This window comes from Papaver somniferum, chromosome 3 (assembly GCF_003573695.1).
Source record: "Papaver somniferum cultivar HN1 chromosome 3, ASM357369v1, whole genome shotgun sequence".
Classification (NCBI taxonomy): Eukaryota; Viridiplantae; Streptophyta; class Magnoliopsida; order Ranunculales; family Papaveraceae; genus Papaver; species Papaver somniferum.
The window spans coordinates 41,879,782-41,898,946 of record NC_039360.1 but is presented as its reverse complement, the minus strand read 5'-3'; the positions used below and the strand labels follow the sequence as shown (position 1 = coordinate 41,898,946).

General features: G+C 35.9%; 1 protein-coding gene and 2 pseudogenes across 1 annotated transcript; all 3 read left to right on the top strand.

The window, feature by feature from the left end:
• Positions 1 to 5,864: 5,864 nt before the first annotated feature.
• On the top strand, positions 5,865 to 6,242 carry LOC113359350 (transcription initiation factor IIB-like). The gene has a single exon (XM_026603001.1). It carries the CDS (start codon positions 5,865 to 5,867, stop codon positions 6,240 to 6,242), a length of 378 nt encoding a protein of 125 aa, XP_026458786.1.
• A 29-nt stretch (positions 6,243 to 6,271) lies between these two features.
• On the top strand, positions 6,272 to 6,799 carry LOC113359349 (annotated as a pseudogene).
• Positions 6,800 to 10,079: 3,280 nt separating this feature from the next.
• On the top strand, positions 10,080 to 11,024 carry LOC113361187 (annotated as a pseudogene).
• Positions 11,025 to 19,165: the final 8,141 nt, after the last annotated feature.

Here is a 19,165-nt window from a genome sequence, read left to right as displayed (position 1 = left end):
TACAAATAATACAAGAAAAATATTAAAGAAAAGCATAAGAAATTGATATACAAAAGATGTATTTAAGGCACTTATCAGCACCGAATTAATCTCTTAGTATTCCGGAGTTGAACAGAATTCATTCCCCCTCCTGGTAATCAAACACAAGTCTTTTGCATTCCTCTCTCATTTATAAATAGGATAGACATGCTTGCATTTTTAGGCAGAGATTCCATTCATATTCAATCATCCGCTAATAGAGATTTCACTAACTTGGTAATCAAACACAAGTCTTTCTTATATTTATAATTGCAGAGACCTCCCAGATGATGTCATGATGGATATCTGTGTTAGGCTGCCCGTGAAGTCAGTTGGGATATTCAAGTGTGTAAACAAGTCCTGGAAAAAGTTATTGACTGATCGTGAGTTTGTTCTGAAGCATCTATATCATGCCAATGAAATGAACAGATTTAGTCTTATGCTTCATATTATGCCAAACGTTAATTATTACATCTACAACATAGATTATGATCCATCATCATCTACATGTGTTGGTTCTGTTTATACCAATATTCCATTTGTAGAAAGAGACACTAGAAAAGCTTATATAGACATCTCCCGCAAAATGCACCTGTTGGCCAATCGTCGCGTTCTTAGTGAGCAGGCGTTATTTTTGAAATAGTTTGACGGTTATAATTATATGCACTTGTTGGTCAGTGGTCGCGTTCTTAATGAGCAGACATTATTTTGAAATAGTTTCAAGGTTACAACTATAAGCACCTGTTGGCCAATGGTCGCGTTGCTTTGCATATCTCGTCTGTCGTTGTATGTCTTACTGACAACCAATAGGCGAGTTGTGAAACAAACTTAAAAGGGTTATGAGTACATGTTGTTGTTATTTATGCTTTCAAAAAAATTTAAGTAGTAATGAACCTGACAGTACTTAAAGACCCACAAGTGGATTTCTAAGATATCTTCAAAAACACTACCTTATCAACATTGACATATAGAAATAATTGTTAAGTGTCTTCCGAACTTGTCAAGAACTTAACCACACAACCTGGGGGTTTAGAAAACATTAGAAGCTGCTTCATAACGATGTTTTGTTCCAAATGGTCTTCGGAGAGCCTTAGATAAACTACAATGGTTACGCTCTCAAGGAATTAGGCATACTTCAGAAGGAGATTAATTACATTTAGCTCCATTGGTTGCCCTTCGAAATTTTTGAATTTGATTACCTTGAGGTCATACATATTGTATTTTTATTATATATACATATATTTAAAAAACAAGAGAAAATCAAGCTTTAATCATTTGGGTACCTAGAATTTTTCTACAATAAGAAAATCCATAATACTTGTTATTTTTTGCTGATAATATTTCATCAGTAATTGTGATGGAGATGTTGCTGGAATTGACTACCGAGATATTACAATGCCTCGAAACTACATAAAGCGTTTTAGCAAGCAAAAGGGTTTACAAAGAGTGGGATAATGTCCTTGCGGACAAAAGAACTGGACACCTTTTTGGTGTCACACAAGGAATGGGGAAAGCCAAAGTTAGGTTGCACCAAGATTGTCACACCACAGAAAAGGTGGAGATGTAGTAGAGATTTGAAGTTCCGAAAGGAGAGGTCGAATCCACATAATTTCGGCAGTAGCAATAGAAATACCCCTATACTCAGCTTCAGTGCTAGAGCGAGATACTGTTTTTTGTTTTCGAGCACTCCAAGATACGTAACAAGTCCTTGTTCATTACGTTAACTCAATAGTATTTACGGTTAAAATGTGAATAATATTAACGGTAATGGTTAAACAATTCTAACCACAATCGAAGAAACAATCACTTAGAGGTAACTGCCGGAAGCACCCGGATTATATATCTTACTTCTCTAAAAAAAACTCAATATTAGAGACTCTCACCCTGCTACCGCAATTAACAACCCAGACTTTGAAAACCAGATTTGTCGCAGTGGGAGTAGTTCCCGACTTAACTCTTTGGGATGAAGAATAAGGTTGTCGACTTGATCGACTAACATTTATAAATGTATCTGGGAATGCCGGTTGGTACGAAATCTAACTCCATAAGAGTTTTGGATGCTATTTAGAGAAGTTTGAAGCGAGACTTTCAGTTTGGACTTTTTGATCAGAGTAATGTAGCCTGGTGTTTCATATATATTTTTATAATATTATTTCTCATCTTTGATTTATTTTTTTTGTATCTTGTCTTGATTAAAAGTTGTTTCTGAAATTTGAAAAATGGAATTGATTTAATTTTGGGTAATAATGGTTGGTATTTAATTTAACGGAGTTAATGCTTTAAAACATATTCGCGAATTTAAAGGGGTGCTTTCTTTTATATATTGTGGTCAATTTGGTATAGAGGGATGCATTTATGTATTTCAGTTATATTTATGGTTATAAATTTTACGAATCTATAGGGGGACTTTTATGTGTTCATAAAAGTAAATCCGAGAGAGAAAAAGAAGTAGATGCAAAAGGTATAAGTGACTGATTGATAAATCAATGATGATATTATTGGAAACCATCACGAATGAAAAATATTTTGCAACTGATGGGGATTTGAGAAGTCTAAAAAAATGTTAATTTGACTAATTGGGATTTGTTTTGTAGACGAATTATAGATTTGAAACTGGTGTTTGACACCAAAACACAGAACCAGAACATAAATGGGCAAAAGAAATTAGAGACATATGTAACACATGATTTTAATTTCCAGAATTGTGTCAATCTAGTCTCTTTTTCAATCATGAACTATAAATTCCACGTCCTAGTCCTAGTCGAAAATATCATGTAACAATTGTTCTTGAACCCGATCAACTCGTCCTGAAGTATATTCACCTGTTGTTGGAGGCAGAAAAAATCACGATCAAAGGGGAAAGAGCATCTACTTTTCCCATGCACCAAATCCACGCAATGCTCATCGACAGCACATGCATTAATCTCACGTAAACGCCAATAATCTGCATGCTTCTTGATGCATATTATGAACACGCCGAGCCTAGGCTGAAGAACTTATGCATCGTAATCTGAGATCTTAAAATCGTATTCTAGGGTTCTTCTTAATGAATTGTATTCAACAGCTTTAGGACCCATCACAATAAATTGGTAGCAATAGGATGTGCAGATCATTCTGATAGAAAAAGAAGAGCGATTTGCAGGAAAATAAACACACTCCTTGTGTTGTCAATTAGATATGGTGGCCGAATTTTAATTTATTTATTAAGTTCTGCATGTTCAGAAACTACATCAAATTAAAAAGGAAATAAGATAAAGACAAATATTCATTCCATACATATATCTCATTATCCATTTGTTTTCAACACAATACTACAACTTCAACACCATTCAATCATACACAAGAAAACGGTCATTAAACAAGAAAATTAATCAATCCATTAGACAGTCATTAAGAAAGTCCAACACCATTCAGTCATTAACAATAGAAAAAGCATGAAAATTAATCCTAAATCCGAAACATAAAATCCAGATTCAGTCGTCCACAATTTTATACTAGACCCCTCTTACATTCTCTAAGATTCTCTTCTATGTCTCTTCATTTTCTGCCTTTGCATGATAAAACTCATTCCACAACAGATCAATATCATCATCTTCTCTCATATTCCTTACCTCCTCTTTCTTCTTCTTTCTATTCAATCTTGCTTCTTGCTTCGATATAAAATACTTAACTTCCTCTGGTTACTCCAAATCCATTTCACATATTTATGATTTGAACCTCATCATCACTTATTTTCTCTTCAAGCACTCCTTCTTATCAACTTCTTCCTTTGTCATTGGGGTCTTTCCTTACGGCAGAGCCAATATCCGTTATGTTTAGTGTCGTTGACATCCCTACTCTTCTTCCCTTTTTTGTTTTTGGGGATGATACACTATCTTTTGTTTTCGGGGATGATACACTGACCGAGGGTTGAGTCCCGCGGTCCATCCCGTAAAATATAGAAATTCAGAATCCCCTGACCCGACGGTTTTATATGAGGTGGGTTTTGGGTGGGACGCACCCCCTCTCTCTCACATTCCCATTTTTCGGGATGGCCTCTGGGAACCAACCCGCGGGAGATAAATCAACTCCGCTTTTGTTTTTGTGCACGTCACATTGTTGCACAGTTTTAGGGGGCATCAGTACTCAACCAATATACTTTCCTCGGCTCCTATTGCACCGATAGAAATATGAAACACTGAAATTGCTACTGTTGGAATTTGTATTGAAAATCATATGGAATTGATTTTTCATCTAATTTACACCAAACTCCATGACAGTTGATAGTGTTCTTTTTCAGTTTTTCATCTATTTGCTCGTTGGGTGTAAACCGGCATTTTGGCCCATAATAGATAGCCCACTTTCCCAAAATAAGACCTTAATAAAAAACTTTCATAAGTAACGATTTAGTTTGTCTATAAATATAACAACAGTAAATTCACTTGAATTCTCATCGAAGTTCCAGATTTGGGCAAATCACGGGTTGCAGACATCCCAATTTGTTTTGAACTAATACAAAGAAAGAAAAAGAAATAAAGAAAAAATTTTGATACAAAAATTTTTCAAGAAGGAAAAAGAAAGAAGAAAAGCAGACATCCCAATTTGCTTTGAACTCATATAAAATTTTTCATTTTTTTGGCACATTAATTACATTTTGATACTAAAAGTGTAGCAAATTATTAAAACTCAGAAGCAAAATGCTTTCATACTATAGCCTGTTTGGATAGCACATGTAACTTTTCGACTTCTAGAAGTCGAAAAGTCAGAAACCAATTTGGTTGTCAAGTTTTGAAACAACTTCTTGAAGTCGAAAAATTAACTTTTTGTGAAGCAAAATAGTTTGGCTTCTGACTTCGACTTCTGGAGAAGCAGAAGTCAGAAGATTTGTATCCAAACACATTAGTAACATTTTTATACTAAAAATCAGGCGCAAAATATTTTTTCTTCACGGAAAGTTTGACTTTTTTGCTTCTAAAAATCAATTCAGAAATTTTATACCTAGACTTAAAAACTTATTGTTTTTTGACTTGTAAAAGTCGATAAACTACTTCCGGATGGCATATTTGGATACCAGAAGTCAGAAACAAAAAGATTTTGCTTCACTAAAAGGTCCTTTTTTATTTTTAGAAATCATTATAAAATTGTGTTGTCAAACTAACTTTTTGTTTTATTGCTTTTAGAATTTGAAAAGTTGCCCTGGTGTATGCATTAGTCAAAAACTTCTTGTTATGTTTTCCAGAAGTTGAAAAGCTACTCCTGCGTGCGTTCGTACCCAAAATCTCAATAAACTTATAATCATGCAAAATTTTGGATATCCTAAATGTAGCTCACTGATAGCGTGTTTGGATGCCAGACGTAGAAGTCGGAAACAAAAAGATCTTGCCAAACTAACTTCTTGTTATATTGCTTTTAGAAGTCGACAGTAGCCCCTGTACTTCCAAACAACCTCTAAGATGTTTTAGTGGTAAGATGATGTACAGACTACGGATCCACAAAGTCGGGCGGGCCACAGCGCAAAGGCCGCAAGCCCAATTTCCAAATAACTGCTGGTTTCCAAAAACACGACCTGAGTTTGCCTAAACATTGCAAGGGGTCTCGTAAATCTTTCTCTGTTTTCTTTCAACATTCCTCTGCGAACACCACCAGAACTTCGAGGCAAAGCACAAAAAGTTTCCTATTAACAGTTGGTTTCCAAAAACACGACTTGATTTTGGCTATAAATACTGCCGTAGGGTCTCACAAATCTTTCTTCTTTTGTATCAACATTCCTCTTCTGCAAACACCACCAAAACTCTAGGCGAAGCACACAGGTTCAAGAACGAGACTTGAAGTTAAACAACAAATTGACTGTGAAAAAATCAAAATTCATGGAGGAATCTTACTGTTCAGATTGCAAAAGTGTTACAGCCGTGATATCTGATCATTCTACCGGAGACACGATTTGTTGCGACTGTGGACTCGTATTAGAAGACCACTTAATTGATGAAACATCTGAATGGAGAACATTCGCTGACGAACCAGCTAATAATGATCCTCATCGTGTTGGGGATAAATCAAATCCTCTGCTGTCTAATAATGGTCTAACCACATTGATTTCCATGCCTAATAAGGGTGGCGAATATCCCTCTTCTAATTCTTTTAGGCGGTTTAATCAAGCAAATATGAAAGATCCTGACAAGGGCCTTATCGAGGCGTTCAGGCGATTGAGGCGATGTCTGACAGATTGGGTCTTGTTTCTACTATAAAGGATTTGGCCAATGAGATTTATAAGAAGATGGAGGATGTGAAGAGTAGTAAAGGGGGGAATAAGAAAGCAATGTTTGCTGCTTGTTTGTTTGTTGCTTGCAAGAGACTAGAGAAACCGAGAACGATGAAAGAGATCTGTTGGGCTGCGAATGGCCTGAAGGAGAAGATTCTTGGACGTGCCATTACGGAGATTAAGAAAAATTTGGACAAAAGTATGGATGATGGGAAGGCTATAGATGCTGGTGATTTCTTCAAGCGCTTTTGTTCTCTTCTTAGTATGAGTAATAAAGCTGTAGAAGCTGCTCAAGAAGCATATGCAAAGACTCAAGAAGTGACTGATATTAGGAGGGCTCCTGCAAGCGTCGTGGCGTCGATTATTTACGTGATAGCTCAATTGTCTGGTGACAGAAAACATGTTCAACATGTTGCTGATGCAACTGGAGTTAAGCCAGCCACTATCAAGAAATGTTATGAGGAAATTTATCCTTTTGCGTCTCGACTGGTACCAGCTTGGTATGCTAATGAGCAGGACCTCAAGAAGTTGTGTCAGCCTTGAAAAAACCGGAAGAAAAATCCGCCATTCATGACTGCAATTGGTGCAAAACTTACACTCCGTTTCTGCAGATGATCTTTTGTTTCTGTTTAAGACCATAACACATGACTGAACTGATAAATTTAATAATCCTGCAACAGATTTAATAAGAGAATGATATTTTTTCGATCGTGTAGGTAGTAGGTCTGTATTTCAGTCCAGAATACCTCGCTCTCGATTTCGATATAAATCTTGACAATTGAAATACTTGGCCATCTTGGTAATGGTACCCCCAAAACATTGTCAGGCCTATGAGATAGTGTTGCAGTACCAAAATGCCTGAAGGACAAGTACATTAATGAGCCCTTAGGCTTGAACCAATCCAGTTTTGAAGTCTGATTGTAGTTTTGTGAACATAAGTCAGATGTTAATATGCTTACTTGGGATACAACTAAAAGTTTCAAATTGAAAAGAATAGAGTAGTCCTGGTCAGTGCCAGAATTAGCTATCACTACTATCATAACTTGGCGCAAATCTTTCCTTGATAATTGTCGCATACATTCTGATTAGCAGCTAAAGAGTTGAATTTTTCAAATGGTCTCTGCTCGAATTTTGAAGCTGAGAAGTAATTTAGGACCTTAGGTGGGTTATGTTTGTGCATGCTTACTATTGGCATTTCGATAGAAAGATGAAAGTGCACCTTTAACGATTTACAATAGTTCAATTCACTTACAAAACGGAGAGTTTACAAGTATGGCATAACATACTAACACCATTTCAACAAATATGAATATCCATAACAGAAACTACTCCTAACTAACAAATGACACTAAACGAGACCAGAATTGTCTCAAAACCCACACCATTAAAGAAGAAGAACAAACTACCTGGGAGTCCTACTAGGAGGGTCAATTCAAGAACCCATTAATGCTGGAACAAAAATCAAAAACCTCTCTGGGTCATCATCAAAAGAACTGGATATCTATGGAGATTCACTATTAACACCCTACTGAACAAGAAACTGCAATCATCTTCTTTAATGACGGAATATAAAAACTCAAGCTGGAGAGCAAAAACCTTCTAGCGACAAACTGTGACTACTCGTTTTCCCGTAATCTACGTAATGTATACAGTTCGGAGAATCAGATACTAAGAAGTATCGATGCCTCAGTTGAACTGATGATGCTAAGTAATAAAAGATATCGAAGATCACAATAATAACAAAGAACACTAATGTAAAGTAAATGCTACTAAGTTATCATGAGACACAAGATATTACGTGGTTCGACTTTCGTCTACGTCCACAGGGTAATGAGTAATTTGTTTATATTAAGTTGTAGTGGTTACAAAAGATCTTAAATGCTTCCCAAAGTAATAGAGAGAACTCAAGTTGAAGTCATAAGTTCTAAACAATAAAGAGGTATAAGCTTAAGACTAGATATTCTTCTCCTAAGAATTGAATGTCTTTAGTTTGTTGGTGAGGCTTGGTATTTATAGCCCGTTCTGTTCCAAGTATATCTTTGCTGCTTCTGGGTCCATCGTTTCCTGATATACCTTTCGTACAGATGGTACCTTCGTTCGCCGCGTGCTTTCTCCAGTCAAACTCTGCCACCTCAGCTGACCCACGTTCCTTCGGGAACTTCCCAATCTTAGTACAGATTGTACCTTCGTTCACCGCCAGCCTCTGCCAATCTGGTTCCGCCACATCATCTCTCTCCACGTGCTTTGATTACGCATGTAGATTTGTGCATTTAATGCTGATTGGACATTTCAACTACCTCTGTCCCTTCGCCAGCTGCCTCCCCATAGACTAGGCTTTTACTTCTTTCATCTTAGCCGTCGAGGCATCCTTTCTTGGGACGAGATAAAGTAGATCTACGAAGGTATCCTGTGTCACTTGGACTCCTCTGTATAGCGAGGACTACACGGTTATCTTGTATGCGGCCACTACAATCGTGACACGTGCTCCGCAGAATATTGGTATTCACACATGGGCAGGAGAGATAGCTTCAAAAAGGAAAACCAAAGAAGGAAAGTAGACATCCTAGTTTGTGTTGAATTCAAACAAAAATTTTCAGCTTTTATAACGACACACTAGACATCCTAGTTTGTGTTGAAAGTATGGATACTAGAAGTAGAAGTGATGTTTCACAAAAAGTTGACTTTTTTGCTTTTAGAAGTCAGTTCTGAAATGATATACCTATAAACTAAACTTTTTCTTTTTGGACTTTTTGATTTCGAGAAGCAAAAAAGCTATTTCCGGATGTGTATCTAAACATTCTCAAAATCCCAATAAACTTATATTCATGCAAGATTTCTAATATCCCAAATATACCTCATTGATAATATGTTTCGATATCAGGAGCAGAAATCGGAAGCAAAACAAAATTGCATCACAAAAATGTACATTTTTCTCTTTTCAGAAATCAATCTGGAATTGTGTTTGGAGAAACCTTAAGTTCTACATTGTGAATGAACTGGAATGAATTTGTTTGTATTGATTAAATTGATTGAATCATACAGAGGAGTTCTTACAGAGTATATATACTCAAGATAAAGGCAACACTCATAACTCACCGACACACTCACAGTACAGGATGGCACACACTCACTTGACACAACATAACACCTCACACTATCAGTGTTATCAAACTAACTTCTTGTTCTATTGCTTTTATAAATCGAAAAGTAAGTAGCCCCTATGTATCCAAACAACCTCGTAGATGTTTTAGTGGTAAGATGATGTACAGACTAGACATATCCTTTTATTTATTATTCTTTTTTTCTTGACATGATCCATGTCGGGATTTGAACCTCTGACCTAACAACTCGAGAGTCTGTCCCTAGCCAACTGAGCTAGCCACAGTTGGTTAACTAGACAGATCCTACTCCTTTCTCTAGCCGAAATACGGAAACAAAGTCGCGGGCCTCAGCGCAAAGGCGGCAAGCCCAATTTCCTAATAACAGCTGCTTTCCAAAAACACGACCTGAGTTTGCTTATAAATACTGCTATAGGGTCTCGTAAATCTTTCGTTTATTTTCTTTCAACATTCCTCTTCGAGGCAAAGCACACGAAGTTTCCTAATAACAGTTAGTTTCCAAAAACACGACCTGATTTTGCCTATAAATACTGCCGTAGGGTCTCATAAATCTTTCTTTTTTTTTTGTATCAACATTCCTCTGCTGCGAACACCACCAAAACTCTAGGCGTAGGCGAAGCACACAAATTCAAGAAAGCACAAGAACGAGGGCTTGAAGTTAAACAATTGACTGTGAAAAATCAAAATAACATCTGCTCTAAATCATGGAGGAATCTTACTGTTCAGATTGCAAAAGTGTTACGGCCGTGATATCTGATCATTCGACCGGAGACACAATTTGTTCCGACTGTGGCCTTGTATTAGAAGACCACTTAATTGATGACACAGCCGAATGGAGAACATTCGCTGACGAACCAGCTAATAATGATCCTCATCGTGTTGGGGATAAATCAAATCCTCTGCTGTCTAAGAATGGTTTAACCACATTGATTTCCATGCCTAATAAGGGCGGTGAATATCCCTCTTCTAATTCTTTTAGGCGGTTTAATCAAGCAAATATGAAAGATCCTGACAAGGGCCTTATCGAGGCGTTCAAGGCGATTGAGGCGATGTCTGACAGATTGGGTCTTGTTTCTACTATAAAGGATTTGGCCAATGAGATTTATAAGAAGATGGAGGATGTGAAGAGTAGTAAAGGGGGGAATAAGAAAGCAATGTTTGCTGCTTGTTTGTTTGTTGCTTGCAAGAGACTAGAGAAACCGAGAACGATGAAAGAGATTGAATCCGTTGCGAATGGCGTGACCAGGAAGGAATTAGGACGTGCCAATTCGGATATTAGTAAACATTTGGAGGAAATTGGAAATGGGGACACTGAAGGTACAACGGATGCTGGTGATTTCGTGAGGCGTTATTGTTCTCTTCTTGGTATGGGTCATAAAGCTGTGAAAGCTGCTCAAGAAGCAGTTGCCAAGACTGAAGAATGTGATATTAGGAGGACTCCAGCTCCCGTGACAGTCGCAGCGACGATTATTTTCATGATCACTCAACTGTCCGATGACAGAAAACAGATTGGGGATGTTTCTGATGCAAGTGGAGTTAAGCCATTCACTATAAAGAAATATTATAAGGATATCTATCCTTTTGCGTCGCAACTGGTACCAGCTTGGTATGCTAATGAGGAGGACCTCAAGAAGTTGTATAGGCCTTGAAAGAAACGGAAACAAATGGCTGCAATTGGTGCAAAACTTTTCTGCAGATGATTTATTGTTTCTGTTGCGGTATATTGGCAACATTTTACCTGGATGATGAAATTCCTTATTGTTTAAGACTATAACACATGACAGAACTGATAAATTTAATATGAAATTCATTTCTCAGCTAACGTACAATAGTTCAATTCACTTACAAATTCATATATGAATCCCAAACGGAGAGTTTACAAGTATGACATGACATACTAACACCATTTCAACAAAAATATGAATATCCACAACAGAAACTACTCCTAACTAACAACAATTGACACTAAATGAGACCAGATTTGTCTCAAAACCCCCACCATTAAAGAAGAAAACAAACTACCTGGGAGGGTCAATTCAAGAACCCATTAATGCTGGAACAAAAATCAAAAACCTCTCTGGGTCATCATCAAAAGAACTGGATATCTCTGGACATACACTATTAACTCCCTACTGAACAAGAAACTGCAATCATCTTCTTTAAAGACACAAATATTTGAGTTGGAGAATTAAGCTTTACTGTTTTCTTGGATAGTGAGGTGGTTAATCCATTACTGCAGCTCCATCTCGTCAACCATTTCCATCATCTCTTGAGACAATTCCCTAGCAATCTGTAACTGATCCATCAAACCATTCCCAACACTCGTCAACTGTTGATGGATTACATGTAACTCTGCCAACCCTTGTTGTGTGTTATTTCCATACAATATAGAATGCAAAACCCTAGTTTCATTCTGAGTGATAGTCCTTGCTTCTCTCAGAATGCTCTCATATATCCTGCACCTACCAAGTGCTTCCTGTAAATTTTGTCTCTGGAAATCGTTATAGAAATGATTTTCGACCATTTGTTCTAATAACTCCCGCCGTTGTATAATCGTCTCCAACTCTGATCCATGAGATTGCAGTAAAGCTCTGGAAGCAAGATATATTTGCTCTAAAGCAATCATAGCATAGATTTTATCGATCAAGAATATAAGAATCGCACTGATAGTAGCATGGAATTGATCGATCACAAAACTCAAAACAGTAGTAACCTCTAATAAAGCTTCTTCATTTTCTTGATTTCCAGCTTCTTGATTTTCTTCTTCTTCTTCTTGGATATTTTCTTGCGGTTCCTCTACAACAACAGAATCTGAACTACTTGTTTCTTGATTTGTAGAAGCTGCTTTATCTTCATCTTCTTGCGGAATACTACAACTGCTACTACTTCCTTCTTCAATGATAAGTTGAGACGGCATTTCAGAAACCTCCTTATTATCTGAATCATGATCATCTGAACTGCTACGTTGTATTTCATCCTTTTCTGCCATTATAATAACCAGAACAGTGCACTAATTATAACTCTTCTTGTGACGAGTAGTTTCTTGATCACCAACACTTTGCTAAGAAGAAAATGATGAGTAATGTTTCTTGTTCCAAATTAAGATACTAATGATTGATTGATGGTGGTGGGTTTCTGTGATTGATTTCTATGGGTACTCAGAGACAGGGAGAGATATGAGAAAGAAGAAGAGATCGAAAGTGTTATGAATGAAGGAATCGCTCTTCTTCTCATCTCAGCTTTTTATAGGCAGCAGCAGAGGAATCGGATGATGATTTTACTTGAAAATCTGTTATTTACCCACAGAACTGTGTTATAGGCACCCCTTAGGTCTAACTAGCTAGGCATACGGCAATAGTAACACCCAGGAGCTAGCATGAGGTTTCTACTCCTCCTAGTCACATTTCTGGTGGGTTACAACACCGTGGACTGGGAACCGGATTTGGGCCTTTTGGGGTATCACTCAAAACCGCCTAAACCTACTACAATTACAACTAGAATGTTTGCGATTCTAAGTATGACCTATGGGTGAATAGTGCATATGACAGTATGAGAGTAGTTGTGCTCTTCAAATACGCAAGAAACTTAGGTAAACAAAGGTGTAAGGAACTTAGCCGGGACAAGTCCGAGATCGGAGATCGACTACTCCGAAAAAAAACCTACAATGTTTCTAGCAGTATATTCCCTTCATCCCTAAACAAATGATTTAGTTCAAGTTTGCACAATTCTTAGAACAAGGAGGAGATAGTAAAAGTACTTTTTACAATTATACCCTTATGAATATAATTACTAAAGTTTGGAAATGATTTATCTCTCAAACTACACCACGCATATTCGTAAATTTTATATCATTAAAAAGCATTTTAAAACACATGTGTGACGAATATAAACATGGGTATCAAATTATACATATTTCTCCTACTAACAATAATCAATTAAAATGAGAGTTTTAGATATATCGCCTTGTTTAATGATATATAGATCATCTATGAATGGGACAAAATTTAAAAATAAATAAGTGATTTATCGAGGGGCAGAGGGATTATGTTCTTTGTTTATTGCACTATGAGCCTTGTATACAACAAGTTTTGGTTGCTAGTTGCATGACTCACTTTCGCACGAAATGGTAGATTTTCTGTCGATGTTTGGAAGCAAAAAGGTTTATATAGTTGATTATTTACAAAAAAATTTATTAATAAAGAAAAGGAAAATAGAAACACTAGAGGGGGGCATTAAAGCCAATACCTCGTGAAGAAAAAACAAATAAAATTGTGTCAGGTTTAGTATATATCTTATTTTGTTGTTGTGTTCGGTGTAGAGATGGTGTATCGCAGAAGTGAAATCTCTAAAACGAAACACAATCGTTTAGGGACGTGGAACAAGATTACATAATTATAATTAGTTTCACTCAACACATTGGAATAGTTGACCACATTTTCTATCACCTGCATGATGCCGAACAAAGACATAATAAGGGAGATTGTCGATTTAATCTGATTGAACGGCTGAAATAACTAGCTTATATGTTCTAATTAAGCTAGATTTTTTTGCAATCATCTCTTAATTTAGTGACACTAGCTTTGTAATTCTCATTTTGTTACTTTAAGAAATGGAAGAAGATGAGTGCACATACCTAATCGTAATCTTGAATTAAATTTCTAAAAAAGCAGTACAAGGTGCACTCAAGATTGAAAATGCTGAGAAAGAAACTCGACACTCAAATAGATTTGAAATGATTCAAATCCATTATTTTGTGATCAAAGATCAAATTCTTCGACGTTTTTTTAAACATGTGAACTCGAATCACCTATGAATAATCGTTGTTCTAATATATTTAAGAAAAACAATATTATAAACTTTTAACTAATTTGTGATCATGGCCAAAAGTATATTTTGACATCATTGCAGTGATAGTCAACGAACTAAAATAATGCAATTATCACGACAGGTAGTTTAAAACCTTATTAACTTTATGGTTTTGCTAATTCATATTTACATCAATATGGGTGGAAGTTTAAGTGTGGTGATCAAGATTCAAGATGTTGGGTATATTACTCTCATATATGTATCATATATGAGAAGATCTCTTTTTCAAGAACAAAAACTTTATGGATTATAATCCCAAATTCATTCTTTCAATCTTCGGATTGCTTGGTACTCTTGTTGGTAGTCCATTACTTCTCTTCACGAATCACTCTTTGTTAGTACCTTTTAATTGTATTTCGAACTTCGATCTTGATGCTATTGAAGTCCATGTAGTCTCTATTTTACCATGAATGAAATTTTGTGAGATTTATTAAAAAAAATAATTAAAACAAAAAATATTACATTTATTTCTTAGATAAAACACACTAGTATCACTCGTGTGATGATAGCTAAAGAGCCCAACATAATAATCTTAAGTACGTAATCTTCGAATCAAACAATCAACATCGAAAGAGAAATATTACCAAACCATACCATAATGCGCTTACACGTTTACTAGTGCCAAAATTGTATCGATAGTAACATAAATAACATGTTTTAGCATTAATATTTTTATTAAAGTGAAAGCACATTAATAATTGGTATGCCTTTGTATCGGGAGAAACCTGCCCATTATTATCCACCTAATGTGTTCCGAATTTAGCACCAACTGTGAACTAAGTTTATCCGTGAATTTCCTACGACACATCCTCCCTCTGTTTCAAAGTAATAGGTTGGTTTCATGTGCAATTTACACATGAAATCAGCATATTATTTTGAAACGGATCGAGTCGGTTCTAACTACGTATAGATAGGTATTGGATTTGGTTGGACCTGAAACAATCTTGCTGAGTTACTCATGGTCAAACTCAAGAAGTGGTATTTTAATTGCAAAAAATTCTGAAGGACTTCATAAACAAAAATTGAGCCTTTTTTCAACATTGTGATTATACCGGCATTTCTCTCATAGATAAGTATAAAGTACCCCTAAAAAGTAAAAAAACTAAAACCTTAACCTGAGCCACCAAATATTTGGAATGAACAAAATATCACATTGACACCTGAGAATCTGCTTTGCACTTCTCTATATCTTCTTTGACGGTTACAAGCCTGCAACAAGAAAACTAAAGCTTACGTATTTCTTATACTGATTTGATTAATCTCTATGCAAGTGGGAACACATGAGTAGAAAATAATAAAGTTTTCATATAAGTTTTTCAATACAAACTAGGGGAAAAGTTAACGATTACCTCAACCGCAACTCGTTTTTTTCTTGCTCGAGTTTTTTCGCGCTATCGTTGAATGCTTCCAACTGGAAAAAAAAAATTGAGTTGCATGATCAATTGTAGCAAGCTTCGTATATTTTGATTTCTAAAAGCATGTTATCGAATCAAATATACTAACAAAAAGTGAAAAGTCCTTTATCCGAAAGTGATTGTCTATGGACTGAGTCGAAACAATACAACTAATCGGTTCACACTTCGTGTGATCGTCTATGGATACGAGATCGAGATAGTAAACAAAGAAGTATGTTTAATTGATACAAAGGTTCGGACTTAACCAAACACAATAAGATTTATTATCAAGTAAATAGTAATTAACGTTTGTGTAATTTACTTTAATTATAATAAAACAATTATACAGCGGAAATACAAAGTAAATGACACAGCAAGATTTTGTTAACGAGGAAACCGCAAATGCAGAAAAACCCCGGGACCTTGTCCAGAATTGAATACTCTCAGGATTAAGCCGCTACACAAAATTATGCCTAACTTCGTATAGTTGAGACCAAACAACTAAACCTATAGTTCACCTAGTTCCGTCTATATTCCCACGCCTCCAACTTATAAATAAGTCACGTACTTGGAACAATTCCTTTGGTTCATATTCCAAACAGTAATGGAACAACAAATCTGTTTGGTATCAACTCTATTCAACCAAGTGGTATCAGTCGTACAAAGGCTCTTCCGTTTATCTGAACATAAACTCCTTCGTCAGGTCCTTAGATCTATCTTATGTTCAATTACCGAAGTAATCATTCAAGATTAAGCCAACAACACTCTTAATCCAAGGAATTGTGTTGATGCCGATCTACTCAATTAACCAATCCAATCTACCACAACGATAAACCGATTATTAATTGGATCCTCTTTTACCAAAACAAGTATTGTGCACACCAAAGATTATAAACCTAATTCAAATCTTCAATATCTTCTTTGTCTTCAAATCTTCTTAAATCTTCAATAAAAACCTTCACACAATCACTTGAATCTCTTGTGATCAATCACGCACAGAACGGAGTCTGTTAACAATGGATTATCACAAGATCGTCTTTAGAACTAACAACAGTCTAAAGATCCCTGTCGAAACTCTGAACTAGTTTGAGTGAATCTTATATCAGAAGAGAAGATTCGCAAGCATAAAAAAACTAGGTGCAATCATATTTCAACCACCGTTAGTCAATCAAATCAATCGAAAATAAAAGATAAACCACAATTATCTAGTTTCCCACCAATGGTACAATTTAGAGCTTTTCAATCCTAAAGAAGACTTTAAACTGAGCGTCCGTAAGAGATTTCACCTAATTAGGTTACTCTCCTCTCCGAATATGCGGCTACACCAGTAACAACAACAAAAGAGGAAGTCTGTTGTTACGGAGGATTAGTTTGCTAGAAAGGCAAACTTCAAGTATTTTTAGACAAGGAAGTTTGAACACCAAGGAATTTCCAAAACCGAAAAGATTCTCAAGATATTCATTAAAGCACAAATTCGGTTTTCATAATTCCTGGAGATGCTCTGTCCAAAAATAATGATCGAAAAAAATCTCTCGGAAAACCTAATTAGTAAATGCACATTACTAATTCTTGTATTTCCCTGCAAAATGAAATTAATAACCTTAATTAAAAGATTCTTAACTTACTTATGTTTCTTTCCTGGGATTTTATTCCTTTAGCTATTAAGGAAAACTTTGAACAATTAAAGAAATAAACATTCACAGCACGTGTTCAAAGTATGTCGACATCCTTACTTTGTAAGTTCTCTTTCACACTTACAACCTTGAAGCCGATTTTCCACACTTCCAAACAAGTATAGAATTGGTTCATCTGACTTTCAAGAACTATGTGATTGATCAAACAAACATTCAATCACAATCATGGGTTTAACGGTTCTACCAAAACACTTTTCGGTTCTACCTCCATGTGAGTATTGTGCATAGTCACACTAGATTTCCAAAGATTCGGTTGACTAGGTACTAGGATCGGTTCCCCATATATATATGGTATCTAACTTATATGTTTTTCACATGTCCATAAGATCGGTTCCTCTTAGCCTAAAAACGTGTTGCACATGTCCATAGGATCGGTTCCCCTTTCTGCTATAACCCTTGCTACACCTCATACAAGGATCGGTTCCTCTTTGTGATGTACTGCACCTCTTACTAGGATCGGTTCCCCTTTCCTAAATTTGGTTAGACATAACACAAACCCGATCATACCATCTCAGGTGATTACTTAAGATTGGTTTCACTAATAAAGGCATACCAATACATAAGTCAGGCTTTTGTGAATAGTTCTACCAAGAACACAAACAAGTTGTGAGCGGTTATACTCAATCACACATATTGGTTGTTCATAAGATATGCAATGAATAACAAAACCAATAGCACCTGGAAATTTCCTTTTCGATTCACAAACAAGTTTATGAACTTACTTCCTTAGAACCCATGTAAACATTGTTCCCTAGGATGAAATCCTCACCTCATACCCATACATAATCATAATAGCATTCAAATGATTATGGCGATGTCTTATCTACAAAGTTTAATGGTTAAGCAATAAACCTCGTATTGTTTCCTTAATACTATGTCTATCTAGAGTTCAAATATGCTTCGCAGGTATGTTTTCAATATGAACGACTTGAAAGATACGTTAGGGAATGAAACAGTTTAAGTCAAATATCACTAACCTCAAGTGTAAGGATAATTGTTGTCGTTGTAGCTCCTTGCTTCTTCACATCTTCAAGTCTTCGCAATACTTGTAATGTCTCATATCCTAATACTTTCAAGCTAACCTATACGAAGTTGATTCTAGTACATAATCAAGCGACTCTTAACATGAGTTTTGATTCACTAAAATATGACAACCAAACTTGACATACCAACGCTTGGTGGGTTCAACCGAGTAATTCTCTAACAATCTCCCCTTTGTCAATTTTAGTGACAAAACTGTTACATCATATGGATAACAAATTACAAGAATTCATTACACATATGCTTGATTCCCGAATTCAACAGCACAGTAAACTGCTTACATTCAATCCTTGAAAATGTCGATGTTGACATTATAATAACAAAGAAAATACTCTCCCTAAGGAAGATAGGTAGATATTCAATCCGCACGTCTTTGTTATACCAATTCATATGATATGTTACTCCCCCTTAGTCTGTGTTTTCACTCTTTCGTTAGATAAACGTTCAAGCACCACTGTTCTTTTCCTTAGTGATACCAATTAATATAAAATCAATGCCAGTATCACCTGTTTACTCCATATATTTCTCCCCCTTTTGTCACAAAAATGACAAAGAAACGAAAACATAAAGGACAACACGAAAAGAATCTTACAAATCTCAAAAGACTTGCAACCTGTAAAGTTAGGCACGAGGGTTCCACACATCATGTTCTGATAACCAATATCAAAATCGAAACTACAAGTAGTTTTATTTTGATATGTTACCAAGGAAATAATTGTCCGAAACAATTTTTCCACTTTAGTTTAGCAAAATACAAATCAACTAAGCACCTTAGTCCCTTTTCTAAACCGATTG

What these genes read in the sequence shown, in the direction of transcription:
- LOC113359350 (XM_026603001.1), top strand. Translation starts at nt 5,865, where the DNA reads ATGGAGGAATCTTACTGTTCAGATTGCAAAAGTGTTACAGCCGTGATA.